This window comes from Orcinus orca, chromosome 9, assembly GCF_937001465.1.
Source record: "Orcinus orca chromosome 9, mOrcOrc1.1, whole genome shotgun sequence".
Classification (NCBI taxonomy): Eukaryota; Metazoa; Chordata; class Mammalia; order Artiodactyla; family Delphinidae; genus Orcinus; species Orcinus orca.
The window spans coordinates 91202212-91216654 of record NC_064567.1 but is presented as its reverse complement, the minus strand read 5'-3'; the positions used below and the strand labels follow the sequence as shown (position 1 = coordinate 91216654).

The 14443-nt window shown below is 40.6% G+C and overlaps 1 protein-coding gene across 2 annotated transcripts in view; it reads left to right on the top strand.

The window, feature by feature from the left end:
* The window catches only part of AMPH (amphiphysin), a 191699-nt gene that overhangs the window by 133116 nt on the left and 44140 nt on the right, over positions 1 to 14443 (top strand). For both annotated transcript variants that reach the window (XM_049714914.1, XM_049714915.1), the window contains 2 exons: positions 905 to 1043; positions 2151 to 2279. In XM_049714914.1, the coding sequence (XP_049570871.1) occupies positions 905 to 1043; positions 2151 to 2279 (268 nt within the window). The remainder of the gene's footprint in view (positions 1 to 904; positions 1044 to 2150; positions 2280 to 14443) is intronic.

Below are 14443 nucleotides of genomic sequence, written 5' to 3'. Positions count from 1 at the left end.
GGCACGGCCCCAATCATGCATGTGTCCACGTCTCGTCCACGGGACCCATTCCCTCAGCCCCTTGAATACATAGACCCTGCTGCTGTGTACGTGCTCATTTATTTGGGGGTGCAGACCTTGTTCCCTCAATCTGTAGCGTTTAGAAATTCTTAGAGAGTAGCATGTATCCCGAGTCGTGTCTTAGCCGTTGCATTTGGGCTGACGACAGGCATCTGGCCTGATGCCAGGGATGTAGTGGGCTCTCAGGAAACAGTACAGACTCTCATCTATCACATAATATGTTTGCAGTTTCAGGCTGTCTGAGCTGAGTCACTGTGCCATAAGGTGTAGAAGGAGAAATAATGAATTAATTTCTAAATGTCATCAGAAAGCACTCCTACAAAATCTTAATGAGTGCTATCCTTTTTTTAATACCCCATGAATCATTTGGGGGGTAGGTTTTGCTATAGATTATGCCATAGCAAGATTCTCTTAAAAATCAAAAGTAAAATTAGTTCAATTAATTCAGCTTATGTTTGGAAGATCCTTGCAGAGTCTGTCTGGCCCAGTGGAAAGAACAGGGGTTCGCATTACCAAGGCCAGAATTCAGATCCACTAAATTGCCCAGTGACTTCAGGGATCTTTATCCTCTCCGTGCCCTACTTTACTTACCTGTAAAGTGGGGACAGTCGTGCGTGCGTCTTGTGATGATTAGAGATAATATATGAACGGGATCTGGCGCACAGTGGACAATACATAGTACCAGTTACCGCATCACCGTCGCTAATAAGCAGAATTAACAGGAAGAGGGAGTAGATAACCAGCAGTACCTGGAGTGCCTCAGTTTTTCTGTGGGAAGGAGGGCCCCTGAGAAATAAGTACTGTTCCTTAGAAGGAGCCCTGCTTACTCGCTGTGTTCATCCAGCGACTCGGGTCCTCTCCGTATTGCAAAGACGCCATCGCCGCCCGAGGAGCCTTCACCCATCCCGAGCCCGACAGCTAGTCCAAATCACACGCTGGCACCTGCGTCTCCTGCACCAGCCCGGCCTCGGTCACCCTCGCAGGTAGGAAGAGATCACGTGTATAATATTAGGGGGACTGGAAAAACTGGTGCTCAGTTGACCACACCTGGGGTAATTCTATGGGGCGGGGACATTGACAAGAGTTTCCAGTCAGGCAGGTTTTGAGGTGGGAGCCTTGGGTATTGTGACCGTCACCAAGGAATCAGCTTCCTTCTCTTACTTGGATTTTTATGTTTCCTCACATACCCTCTGCTTGAGTGTGTCGACACGTCTTTCCACAATCTCAGCTTCCTCAGGCTCGCATGCTCTCCTTTTCTCAGAGTGCTGTCCTTTAAGGTTCTGTTAAATCCTACCTTTTCCAGGAAGCCTCCCTCCTGTTAGTGCTTTAGGTAACATCTGGAGCAAGAAAGGCCACGACGTGTATGTCATTTCACGTTTTTTGCATCACCCGCGGTATATTGCGCGTGCGCTCAACAAAAATGATGGAACAAGTGTTTGAAAGAAGCAGAAAGGGCCAAGCAAAGATAAATACAGGGAAAAGTGGCCACCCTTATCTTCCCTGCTTTTGGCAAAAATGAAATTCCTATGGGGAAACTTGAAGTCTCCAATCCAGTTCAAGCTTTCTTGTGTATGGTTGAAACTAAGGAACGTTGTACGAAGATACGAATCATGGATAGATCTCTAAAACGCTTATTTTCCAAAATACTGGAGTGCCGAGTGAGACGTATGCTGCTTATGGTGGTCTCACTAACTCCAGTGAAAAGCTTGCTGGATGTTAGTTCTAGAATGCTAAGGCACTGTTGAAGTGAGAAATCATTTTCAGTTGACTTCAGAGAAGGTACTGCCTTCGTTTAACCTGAGGGGCACAGGTACACGTGGCACCGCAGCCCTGTGTATAGCCCTTGGGTTGAGATGGATGGAGCCTCATAGCCTGACTTTTTCTCATTGGGCCACTGGTTGTCAGAGCTCTGAGGGCCACCCAAGAAGGCGTTCTTTGCCCGAATCAGGTGGGCTTATTTCTCTAAGCAGACCTACATTTCAATCAGCAATCAGTCTGTTCCCCTGGCTCTGTTTACGTGACATTTCTGCATGTCTCCCGTGCCATCTTTGCCTGAATTAACCCCTGTTGGTTTGTGTGACGCTTCCTAGACAAGGAAAGGGCCTCCTGTCCCACCTCTCCCTAAAGTCACCCCAACAAAGGAGCTGCAGCAGGAGAACATCATCAGTTTCTTCGAGGACAACTTTGTTCCGGAAATCAGTGTGACGACGCCTTCTCAGGTGAGTGCCTGATACAGAGCTGGGATGTTCAGTAAAGCACCACAGCAGAGGGACTCTCAGAGCTCATCTCTAAAGAAGGTGGCAGATGTCCAAGCCAACAATGTAATTTCAGTTGTCATTCGGGTTTGCTTTATCAATACTTGGTGTGTCTAAAGGGTTCCCAAATGGGAGATGTGCGGTATTTGAAAAGACTCATTTTTCCCACTGTTAAGAGTTGTACATCCTTCCTATAGAAAGTTGGGAAAAATACTAAGTGTAAAGTGAAGAATGTTAATAATCCCTTAAATCATAACCCTAACATAACCGCGGATGCATTTTGGTTTACTTTCTTTTAGTTATTTTTTCTTTTAGTTTTTTTGTTTTATCAGTTTTGCAGCACAGAATTCGGATTGTATTGTTAGGTATTCCTGAATTTTCTGCGTCATCTTACTGAGCATTTTTTCATGTCATAATATTGTCTTTTCCAAAAAAAAGTTTGACCGGGGTATTCTATCAGATGGATGTAACCAACCGCCGATGGTGGTCACAGGTTACTTCCACTTTTTCTGTTACATCACCAGCACCTTGGTGATATCAATATATATTAATACACGTTTGTGCCTTTTATCATTTCTTCCATATTGCTCCCTAGCAGAGAATAGGAAAATGAAATTCAAAGAGGTGAATATTAAGTCTTTTGACCTTTAGCAGGAGTAAATGTATTCATTTCCATGACTTGGCACCAGCGTTCCCCCTGCTTTTCAAGATACCTGATTGTGTGTGTGTTCCACCTACAGCTACTCTCAATGTTATACCTACACCTGTCCCAGTTTGGTTGTCCCATGGCCTCAAGGACTTAGTTGCTCCTAATGCCCTCAAAGCCATCTCTTTGTTGAGAGTGAATGTCCCCAGAGAAGTCACGCCAATATCATTTCCTCCTGGTGTTCTCAGGGTCAGAAATAATTTTAACATTTTGCAAGGGGTGCAAACACAGCATTGTAATTACTGAGTACATCCATAACAACACTACATATTGTATCCCAATTACAATTGCATCCTGTCGCTAATAATGGAAATAATGTGCTAAAAACAGGGAGCTCAGAAAATGAAAACTCAGAAGCAGTGCAGTGGCACATCATAATTTCTCATCTCTTTCGAGGGCATTTATGGATCAGCACGTTGCTTTTAGCTGTTGTTTTCCTTCTCCTGTTGTTTGTATGAGGTGCTGCATTTGGTAAGCTAATTAGAACTTGAAATGTGATTTAGTAGCTCCTTCGAGGAGGGGGAATTGCACTTTTATCAGTGCGTGGACCAGTTATATCTGTGGATACACAGATGCCACCAGGGATAGCGGTCTTAGAGCCAAATGATCTTACCCAGCATCCGCCACGGCCCTGGCACCAAACTGGAGCAGTTTTCACTTCCAAGTTGTGCTGTCCCTTTGTATTTCTAACAGCTCATTCTGTTTTTAGCTACATCACTTTAAAAGCAACAGTGTTTTAGGGTGATAATACCCTTACTCAAGTTGCTTTCACCTGGACCCCGTGAGAGCATCCTCTCAATTCCATCATCAATAGAGAATGTGGCCACCTAGAAGCCGTGTGTATTTAGCTGAGGACGTGTAGCAGCTGAGGCCACTGAAGTAGAGAAAACGTGACACGTAGACTGGTTCTGAAATAAAGATGGGGTTTAAAAGAGTTCTTTCTTCAAAAATGTTTTTTTTATTTGCAGTTTGCTGGCTCGTATAAGGGTCCTTTACAGCGGGGGAAAAAAAAGAATCAAAGCACTTCTAAAAATTACAGATGCCAGAAGAGGTGTCTAAGTCCCCCTAAGAGTGTCAACGTGTGCTGGTGTTGTTGACTGAGAGTGATGGGCAAAGCCAAGAGTTAGGGAGAGGAGAGGGAGAGGAAGCACCTTTCAAAGCAGAAACGTCTCCAGCTGTGGCTGTAGCAGTGTGGCTACTGCAGTGACACAGATAGCTGATGGAGCCCCCTTGCCCCAGCATCGATAGTCTGTATGCATGACTCCAAGGCTGTTGGAAAGGGAAGGAAAAATATCTCCCATTTTGCAATATATATTAATACACGTTTGCGCCTTTTATCATTTCTTTTTTTTAGAACTTTGCAACACGTTTTTATTTTTGCTTTATATCTATTACAGTGTCTGAAACCTAAAGAAATACAATTTCTCTTCCAATTTGGATGTGTGTGTAAATATCATTTGTCTGGACTCAGCACACTCAATGCCATGGTTTCCTGGCCTGTATCTGCTCTGAAATTATCAAGCTCTGTCTGTCTACCACTTATAACTTACCGGCTGGGTCACGTCCATCAGTGTGCCAGGTGACTCTGAAAGAAGTAACCCCCAGAGACATTACGGGGGCGCATTTGGGGGGGTTCAACTTCATATAGATTGTTTTCTTTTACTCTGGGAAGGAGGCAGAAAGGATTTTCTGTCATTTTCTTCTGGATATAAGTTGGCAACATGGTTCTAGCAGGTGGACCCCAGTATATAACTCGAAGCATTTCCATCGATTCAATGGCTGTGAGTCTCATGTCGCAATAAGAGCAGGGGTGAATCAAGGATTTATAGTTCAGTCTGCTTTCTCCCTTATTGAGTGGTATAATCTAGCTTTATTTAATTTCACTTATTTTTTCTTTATTGACGTATAGTTGATTTACAATGTTGTGTTAGCTTCTGGCGTACAGCAAAGTGATTCATAGATATATATTTATATATAAATTTTATTTTACTGTTTTCAAAATGTTTAATGGGTTATTTTACATTTAACAAATAGATTTATGCCCCCAGTTTGCTATTTTTATCATTTGCATAACGGGGAAGAAAAGCATTTGTATTAATCCCACCTGGAAGCTCAAGATGTGATGAATGAAATATTCCTCATCTCTGATGGATTTGTATGTTTCATACACCAGGCTTCGTCACAGCGATAATTCTCCCTTGAGAACGTCCTGGGATTGGAAACAGAAATCCATCAGGTCTACAGAGCCCTCTAATGGCCCAAACCTTAAATGTAGCCTGTGTATTTGGGAAATAGATATTTCCCAGAATCTTCTCTGGAAATATCCTTATCTGCTCATAGGGAGATGCCTGCTTATCAAGACCACAGGGCTGACTTTGCGTCTCTGGTTCTGTGTTTACAAATATGGACCCGATAAAGGACAAATCCATCCCTCCATGTTTTTAACTCCCAGGAACTTAAATAGGAAGAAATCCTGTGTGTGTGTGTGTGTGTGTGTGTGTGTGTGTGTGCGCGTGTGTGCGTGCACGCACCGCATTATTCTTTCAAAACAGCATTTTCCATCTAGTCCCGTGAGATGCTGTGAAAAGCGCATCTTTGATCATAGAAGGGTGGGGGCTGCATCTCCTTTTGCATTTTTCATAGTCCCTTTCAGCATGTATGGGGCTCTGAGGACTTCTGCAACAAAATCTCTGTGTACGCTCTTTAAATAAGAGCTTCTCAAATAATCTCCCAGTCCCCTCAAAATACTCTATTCTTAGGAAATGGATTTTTGGTAAACATTTTTAAAAAGTATTACATCCCTGGAAACCAAATATATGGGAAATAAATAAGATTTTTACCAGAGATCAAGACCAAAAAAAGAAATCATGTGTATAAATACACATAGATATATGTGTACATACAAGGTTGTATCCTTTTTTCTTCAGAAAATGTCCTGGAGTGTTTTCTATGCTGACTTGGTTACTTAACTTTAATTCAGATATTCACCGTCCCCTCCCACCCGGCCTTTCCTTAGGGATTGTGGTCCTGGGCAAATACTTTTTTTGGCGCAGGGGCTCTCCATATAAGCAGTCTGAGTCACTTGATGTGAACGTGCCAGCAGCATCCTGGTGGCCAGTCTCACGGGACCCCGTAAGTGAAATGCCGGCCAGTGGGACAGGTCTGCTTGTCAGCCAGCCTCTTCGCAGCAGGCCTGGCCACCAAGTTCCAGGGCAACCTGGTGATTTATGAGCCCCAGACTCCTGGGGTATGAGATGGACCCTCCCCGTGGAGTTAGGGTGGGAGAATACTCCAAAGTGGAAAGATGGGGGCTGGGCCCATGCAGCTCCTGGTCCAGGGGTGTCCTGCTTGGATAGCACTGCTAGTGGTAGCTGGTTCCCACAACCAGAGGGTGATCTAAAAAATTCCAAGAAAGGTGCTCAAAAGCGTGGGGACCCCTTGAGAGGCAGGGCTAGGGGCAGGGTCCCTTCTTGCCTATCTTCCTGTCAAATAGCAGTGAGGAAGAAAAGATGGCTTGTTTTTGGATTTTTTTTTCATAGCAGATACCCCAACTATTTGGTCTAAATCTTTTCCCGACAATGACGTCACATATTTTCTCTCTTTGATATAGCTTTCTTGTTTACGAATCCAAAGGGATTATCTTCTGAACAGCCCAGCTTGTTTCTCGAAGCCCTCCTGTCACCCTGATGTGCGGGAAGGCAAGACATCAGCACAGCCTTTAAATCGTGTGACCGTCGGGATCACGTCAGCACTATTGACTTTGCTACTCTTAGATCTCCGTTCTCCAGCCTAAAGCTGCATCTTACATTTTAAGTTTGTGAAATCAACCTCTTCTTCCTAGCCAATCAAACTGAAATAGATTTTTCAACTTGCAAAATACGTTCACGAGACAGCCCTTTTTCATCTCCTCAATCCTGATGGGGCCAGACTGCGATTATTTACATGTGTGTCACTGGCTTCCTGGGTGTCTGTAACCTGCTTTTAAATACCGCCCTGGCTTTTCTTTTCAATGTAGCATATTTCTGGACCAGCTGCTTCTACTTTCAGTTGATATTTTCTTCAAAGTAAACATGTTAGCATTCTTTGAAGACAGAAAGAATTAATAAGATGAAAATCGGAAAGAGGAAAAAATAGTGCTTTTCAAGCCCAGAGTCAGTCAGTATGGGTTGAAATTTATTTCTTTACATATGGATATACAATAGTTGAAAAGGCTAGCACTATTCTCCTTAATTGCCTTTGTACCTTTGTGGAAAATTAGTTGTCCATATGTGTATGGTTCTATTTCTGGACTGGTTGTCCATTGATCTTTTTGCTTAGGTTTATGCCAGTACCACACTATCTTGATGACTGTCCCTTTATACTGTCTTGAAACTAGATAGGGTTAGTCCTTCAACTTTGTTATTCTTTTTCAGAGTTGTTTCCGCTAGTCTAGGTTCTTTGAGTTTCCATATGAATTTTAGAATCAATTTGTAAGTTTCTACAAACTTTTGGGACATTGTATTAGATTTCTAGGGCTGTCGTAATAAAGCACCACAAATAGCGTGGCTTAAAGTAACAGGCGTTTATTCTCTCACAGTTCTGCGGCTAGAGGTCCAAGATCAAGGTGTCAGCAGGGCCGTGTTCCCTCTGAAAGGCTCTGGGGGAGGATTCTTTCTTGCACCTCTAATTTCTGTTGGTTGCTGGCAATCCTTGGTGTTCATTGGGGTGTAGACCCATCATTCCACTCTCTGCCTCTGTCATCACACTGCATTTTCCCTGTGTGTCTGTGTGCTCTGTATCTTCACTGGCATTGTCTTTGTGTCTTTATATCCAGAATTCCCTTTTCTTATAAGGACACCAGCTATTGCATTAAGGCCCATCCTAATCCAGTACGATCTCGTGTTATTTTTATTACATCTGCAAAGAACCTATTACCAAATAAGGTCACATTCAAAGGTTTCTGATGGACGTGAATTTTATAGGGGACTGGGTGGGCACAGTATTCAACCCAATACAGATGACTGGAATTGCATTGATTCTGTAGATCAATTTGGGGAGCATTAACATCTTAATAATATTGAGTTGTCTGACCCATAAACACAGTATATCTCTCCCTTTATTAAGATCTTTAACTTATCTTTGCTTTGTTTTGTAGTATTCAGTATACAAGCATTTCACATCTTTTGTTGGGTGGTTTACCCCTAAGTATTTCGTATTTTTAGTGTGACTGTAAATCATATTTTAAAAATTTCAGTTTCTGGGTTTTTATACTGTTATATGTAAATATAACTGCCTTTTGTATATTGATGCTGTATCCTGCAGCCTTGTTAAACTCAATATTAGTTCCTTAGCTTTTTTGCAGATTTCACTGGATTTTCTGTATAGGTGATTGTATCTTCTGTGAATAAAGATAGTATTATTTCTTCCTTTCTAAATTGGATGCCCTTTATTTCTTTTTCCTGCCTTATTTCACTGTCTAGTACTGCTAGTATAATGTCGAAAAGAAGTGGTGAAGAAGTTGTCCTTGCCTTGATCTTAGGGGAAAAGTGTCCAGTCTTTTGTTATTAAGCATGATGATAGCTGTAGGTTTTTGTAGATACCCTTTATCAGGTTGAGGAAGTTGACTTTTTTACCTACCTTGTTCAGAGTTTTGGACAGGACTGGAGGTGGATTTTTTCAAATACTTTCTCTACACTATTAAGATGATCATATGAGTTTTCTTTTTTAATTTGTTAATATGACGAATTATATTCATTGGTTTTCACATGGTAAATCAATCATGCATTCCTCAGGTAAATTCCATTTGGTCATGATGCGTTATACTTGTATACATATTTTTATTCAATTTGCCAGAACTTTTTCTAGAGTTTTTCTGTCTATATTCATGAGGTTTATTAGTCCGCAGAGTGTTTTTTTAAAACAACATCTTTGTCTGATTTTAGTACCAGGGTAATGCTTGCCTCATAGAATGACTTGGGAAGTATTCCCTCATCTTCAATTTTCCAGGAAAGATTATATGGGACTGGTATTTTTTCTTCCGTAAATATGTGGTTGAATTCACCAGAGAAGCCATCTGGGCCTGAAGGGTTGTTATTACTATTATTATTATTATTAATGGACAAATGTCTTAAACTACAAATGTAATTCCTTTAATCGATATAGAGCAATTCAAGTCATTTCTTTTTGAGTAAGCCTTGGGAGTTTGTGTTTCTTAAGAAATTTGTCTGTTTCTTCTAAGTTGTCAAATGTATTGGAATAAAGTGGTTCATAATATTTCCTTAATATTCTTCCTAATGTCTGTGGCTCTGCCCCCACTCTCCTTTCTTTTTCTTTTTTAAAAATTTATTTATTTATTTTTGGCTGCCTTGGGTCTTCGTTGCTGCGTGCGGGCTTTCTCTAGTTGTGGTGAGTGGGGGCTACTCTTCGTTGCGGTGCGCGGACTTCTCATTGCGGTGGCTTCGCTTGTTGTGGAGCCTGTGCTGTAGGCGCACAGGCTTCAGTGATTGTGGCTCGCAGGCTCTAGAGTGTAGGCTCAGTAGTTGTGGCGCACAGGCTTAGTTGCTCCACGGCATGTGGGATCTTCCTGGACCAGGGCTCCAGCCCATGTCCTGTGCATTGGCAGGCGGATTCTTAACCACTATGCCACCAGGGAAGCCCCGTCATTTCTGATATCGATAATTTGTGCACTTTCTCTATCTTCTTTTTACCCTTGATCAGTCTGGCTAGAGAATTTTATTAGTCTTCTCAAAGATTAAAACTATCTTTTTGACTTTGTTGATATTCATATTTTCTCTCTCTTTCTTGTCTTCTATTTCATTAATTTCCACTTTGATCTGTATAATTTTCCCCATTTTTATTTAGGGTTTTATTTGCTGTGTGTATTTTTTTCACCCGAGTAGAGGCTGAGATTTACTAATTTGAGACCTTTCTTCTTTTCTTAAATAGGGGTTTAGTGCTATAAATTTCCCCCCAAGTACTGCTTTAGTAGCATCTCACAAATTTTGTTGTGCAGTTTTTATTTTTGTTCAGTTCAAAGTATTTTCTAATTTCCACTATGATTTCTTCAACTCATCAGGTTATTAATAAAGTGTTAATTTTGTCCAAATATTGGAGGATTTTCCAGAGATAATTATGTTACTGATTTCTAACTTAATTCCAATGAACTCAGAGAACATACTTTATATGACTTGAATATTTTTAAGTATATTGAGACCTGTTTTATGCCTCTGGAATATTGTCTACCATGTTCCATGTTTCATGTGTACACAGAAAGAAAATGTAGTCTGTTATTGTGTGGAATGCTAATTGTGAATTAGGTCATATTGGGTCATAGTGTTACCTATGTCTTCTGTAACCTTGTTTATTTTCTCTCTACTTGTTCTACTATTAAAAATTAACTATTGAAATTTCTTCTACAAAATTATGCATTTTTCTCTTTCATTTTGCTGCTTTCTTGGTTCTCGCTTCCTGTGTTTTGAAACTCTATAATTGAATGTACAAATGTTTGGGAATTGACTCCTTTTTATATCGGGAAATTACCTTCTTTATCCCTGATAATACTTTTTGATATGAAATATACTTTGTTTGATGTTAATATAACTATTCTAGCTTTCTTTTTGTTAAGTTGTCATCCTAGATCTTTTTCCATCCTTTTACTTTTAACTGTTTGTGTCTCTATATTTAAAGTTAGTTTCTTGTAGGCAGTATCTAGTTGAGTCTTGCTCTTTTTAAATTCAACCTGACAATCTCTGCCTTTCATTATATTATATAGACCATTTTCATTCAAGGTGATTATCATATGGTGAAGTCTAAATCTAGCACCTTGATTTTTTTTTCTATTATCCCATCTGTTTTAACCCTTCCACCTCATTTTTCTTTGGGATTAATCCATCATTTTTATTATTCTCCTTTATTTCTTTTGTTTATTAGCTTTAACTTATTATTTTGTTACTTTAGTGGTTGCTTTAGGGCTTAAATAACTTATCACAGTCTACCTCCAAACAGTAGTATACCATTTCAGGTATAGTGTAAAAACCTCACAATAGTATACTTACATTTCTTCCCTTCTGGTTTTTGTGCTATTTTGTCATGGAGTTTACTTTTTAATGTGAAGTAACTTCACATTACCTTATTATTTTTTTAAGCAATCAATTAGCTTTTAAGGAGGTTTAATAATGACTAAAGTCATATGTTCTTACCTATGTAGTTACCATTTCTGATGCTTTTCACTCCTTTTTGTGGATCCATCTTTCCATGTGATAGCATTTCTTCTGCCTGAAAACTGTTCTTTCACATTAGTTCTAGGGCAGATCTGATGGTGATAAATTCTCTCTGTTTTTGTATGTCTGAAAAAACTCTCCATCTCATTTTTGTGTTTTAAAAATAGTTTCAAGAGGCACAGAATTCTAGGTTGGCAGTTTCTTCCTCTCGGTACTTCAAAGATATTGATTCTCTGTCTTTTTGCTTGCATTATTTCTGGTGGTAAATCTGCTGTTATTCTTATGTCATTCCTTGTAAGTGACATGTCTTTTTTTGCCTGGCCACTTTTAAGAATTTCTTTTTAATGCTAGTGTCGAGAAATTAGTTACGATGGGCCCAGGTGTGCTCCATGTGTCTCCCATCCTCTTTGGCCAGTGGCTGCACAAAGCTTGTACTCTTCATGGTGAATGGCAGGAATCCAAAGAAAACAAGTCAACCATGCAAGCACATTTCAAGCCTTTGCTTGCATTATGTTCACTGACATCCCTTGGCCAAAGCATGACGCATGGTCACCCCAAGGTCAAGGCTTAAGGAAGTGAACTCCATCTGTCATGAGGCCAGGGCAGGGCTAGGCATAAGGATTATGCTCAATTGTACACTATATTGGAGGAAGTCCGGTACCTTAATTGTAAACTTAAGATGTCCTTAGCAGAAGACACTTCATGAAATACAGCATAGAAGGTTATTATAATTGTTAGTTATTTCCCATTGGATATTTCTCCTCAGTGTGGTTTCACATCTAGTCTCCTTTCTTAGGTACACATCCCAGGTCATCTCTTCTAGACTTTGGATGGTAAAACAGTAGTTGGGATCAAGCTCCCAAAAAGCTCAAGAATGTTGGGACCGCATCAGATCTACTCCAGTGGTGATGCAGGTGTGAGGAATGAGAAAAGATTCGTTTTCTTTTGTTATGTTAAGGGAATTACATGTCACTATGTTTAGACATGGAATGACAGCATTGTGAGTACCTCCGTGCCCTTTTATAAAGGAATACTGCATGAACAGGCAACCCTTTTTTGCTCTTTTTGTAGCTCTATTAAATTACTCTTTGATTATGAGTGCCTTAAGGGATAACTGTCAAGTTTAAGAGAGAAAAACCAAATAGAGATTGAGCCTGAAGAAGCCAGTTACACATTTTGAAGGCAGGCAGACTGGTATGATGGATATTTGATGACAGTAATTTTACACAGACATCATTACTAAGAGTAGTAACAATATGGCTTCCATTTCCATTTTGAGTGTCTCTAATATATTATATTCAGTGCATTTCTTGTCTTTATTACTCATGGTAGTCTTACTAGGTATTATTATTCTCATTTTATGCGTGAAGAAATGGGGGCTCCAAGAAGCTGAATTAACTGTCCAGTGAGAGACAGCAAGCAAGTGGCAAAATTGGGGTGCAAACCCAGATTTATTTCAATCAAAGTCAAAGCATAATTGACTAATTTTTTTAATCCTTGATCTCTAAATTCCCATTTGAGCTTCCTTAAGGGGATCTGTTTGGCTCCTAAGGGACCAATGGACATGTTTGTGTGGCCTCAATTTTTCTGGAGAACAAGCAGAATGTCAAGAATTCCTTTGCACATCTCAGGGGTCCCTAAGATGTGGGACGGGGGTCTCTGCAGCAGCCTGGAATAGCATTGGAGTCACAGGACGGTAGATAACCTGGTTCAGCCCATTCTCTTCATCTCCAAATGGGAAAATGATGCCTCTTGAAATGATCTACCTCTTGATTTTTTTTTTAAGGATTTGCAGCACAGGTTAAATGCAGTTTGGGGAATACAGTAAAGCAATTCTTTAAAGGCAACAAAGTGCCTTCGTGTGAGTTAATGTTCATAAGTGTCAAGTTGTTAGAGCAGTGTGCATCCTAAATGTAATTTAAGTGTTTGCAAAATCTTAAAAATATAACTTGTACCAGTATACAAGTTGATGAAAAACAAAACTCATGCAGATTTTGAATAGGGGCTGAGGGAATCTGTTGACAGTTTTGTGATTGTAATTGTTAAAGAAAGAGGGATCTCAGAAGAGCATTATCCTTGTCAAATTTAAAAGTATATGTGAGGAATAATTGTGCTGCAAAATAGATAATTCAAGACTAACAGCAGGATATATAAGCAGATTTCCTCCTACAAGGAGTGTGGATATACTAAAAAAAATGTATTATCTGTTCTGCCCCCAGGCTTTTCATACATTTCTGAATTTTTAAGTTTTATGTCTATGATCAACATTAATTAAAATAACTCCTGTTTAAATTTTTTGCTAAACATCTCTATTTTTATATAATACTTTATCCATTGTGCCCTTTCAATTTCTAGGCAACAGATGGTCAGAATTGAAGCTTATATCAAATACCAAACATATGTAACTCGAATTGTGTGAAAACTGACCCCAATTCTCTCCACTGTGGTACAGTTTCTGAGGGCTTATTTCAGCTTTGACCTTTACTGTGTAACCTGAGTCTGGGTTAGACCAACCCCAAGGCCATGCTGTGTCATGATCTCACAGTAAATGTGCGTTGCTGGTATAGTGGTAAGCATAGTTGCCTTCCACAGTAAATGAACTAATGTTAGTGCTCAGTATTATAATTTTTTTTTGCGGTACGCGGGCCTCTCACTGTTGCGGCCTCTCCCGTTGCGGAGCACAGGCTCCGGACGCGCAGGCTCAGCGGCCACGGCTCACGGGCCCAGCCGCTTCGCGGCACGCGAGATCCTCCCGGACCGGGGCGCAAACCTGCGTCCCCTGCATCGGCAGGCGGACTCCCAACCACTGCACCACCAGGGGAGCCCTATAATTATTTTTGCTATTGTTATAACAGGACTTTCATTCTCTATTTGGTTTTCTTTCTAATCTAAAAATGTTCTTGGGGTAGGAGCTCATTTTGCATTGAAAACTGGGGGACGTGTTTTTCTCTCTTTCGCTCCCTCATAAACACAGTTGGGACAAACAGCATTATGGATGAAGAGTGGATCACATGATAACTGAAACCAGGGGTGGGGTACCTCTGAGGGGAAGAGGCAGGTGGGGTGAGATCACAGTAGACAACAATACCTGCCTCTTTTTTTTTTTAATAAATTTATTTATTTATTGGCTGCGTTGGATCTTCGTTGCTGCACGTGGGTTTTCTCTAGTTGCGGCCAGCCGGGGCTACTCTTCGTTGCGGTGCACAGGCTTCTCATTGCGGTGG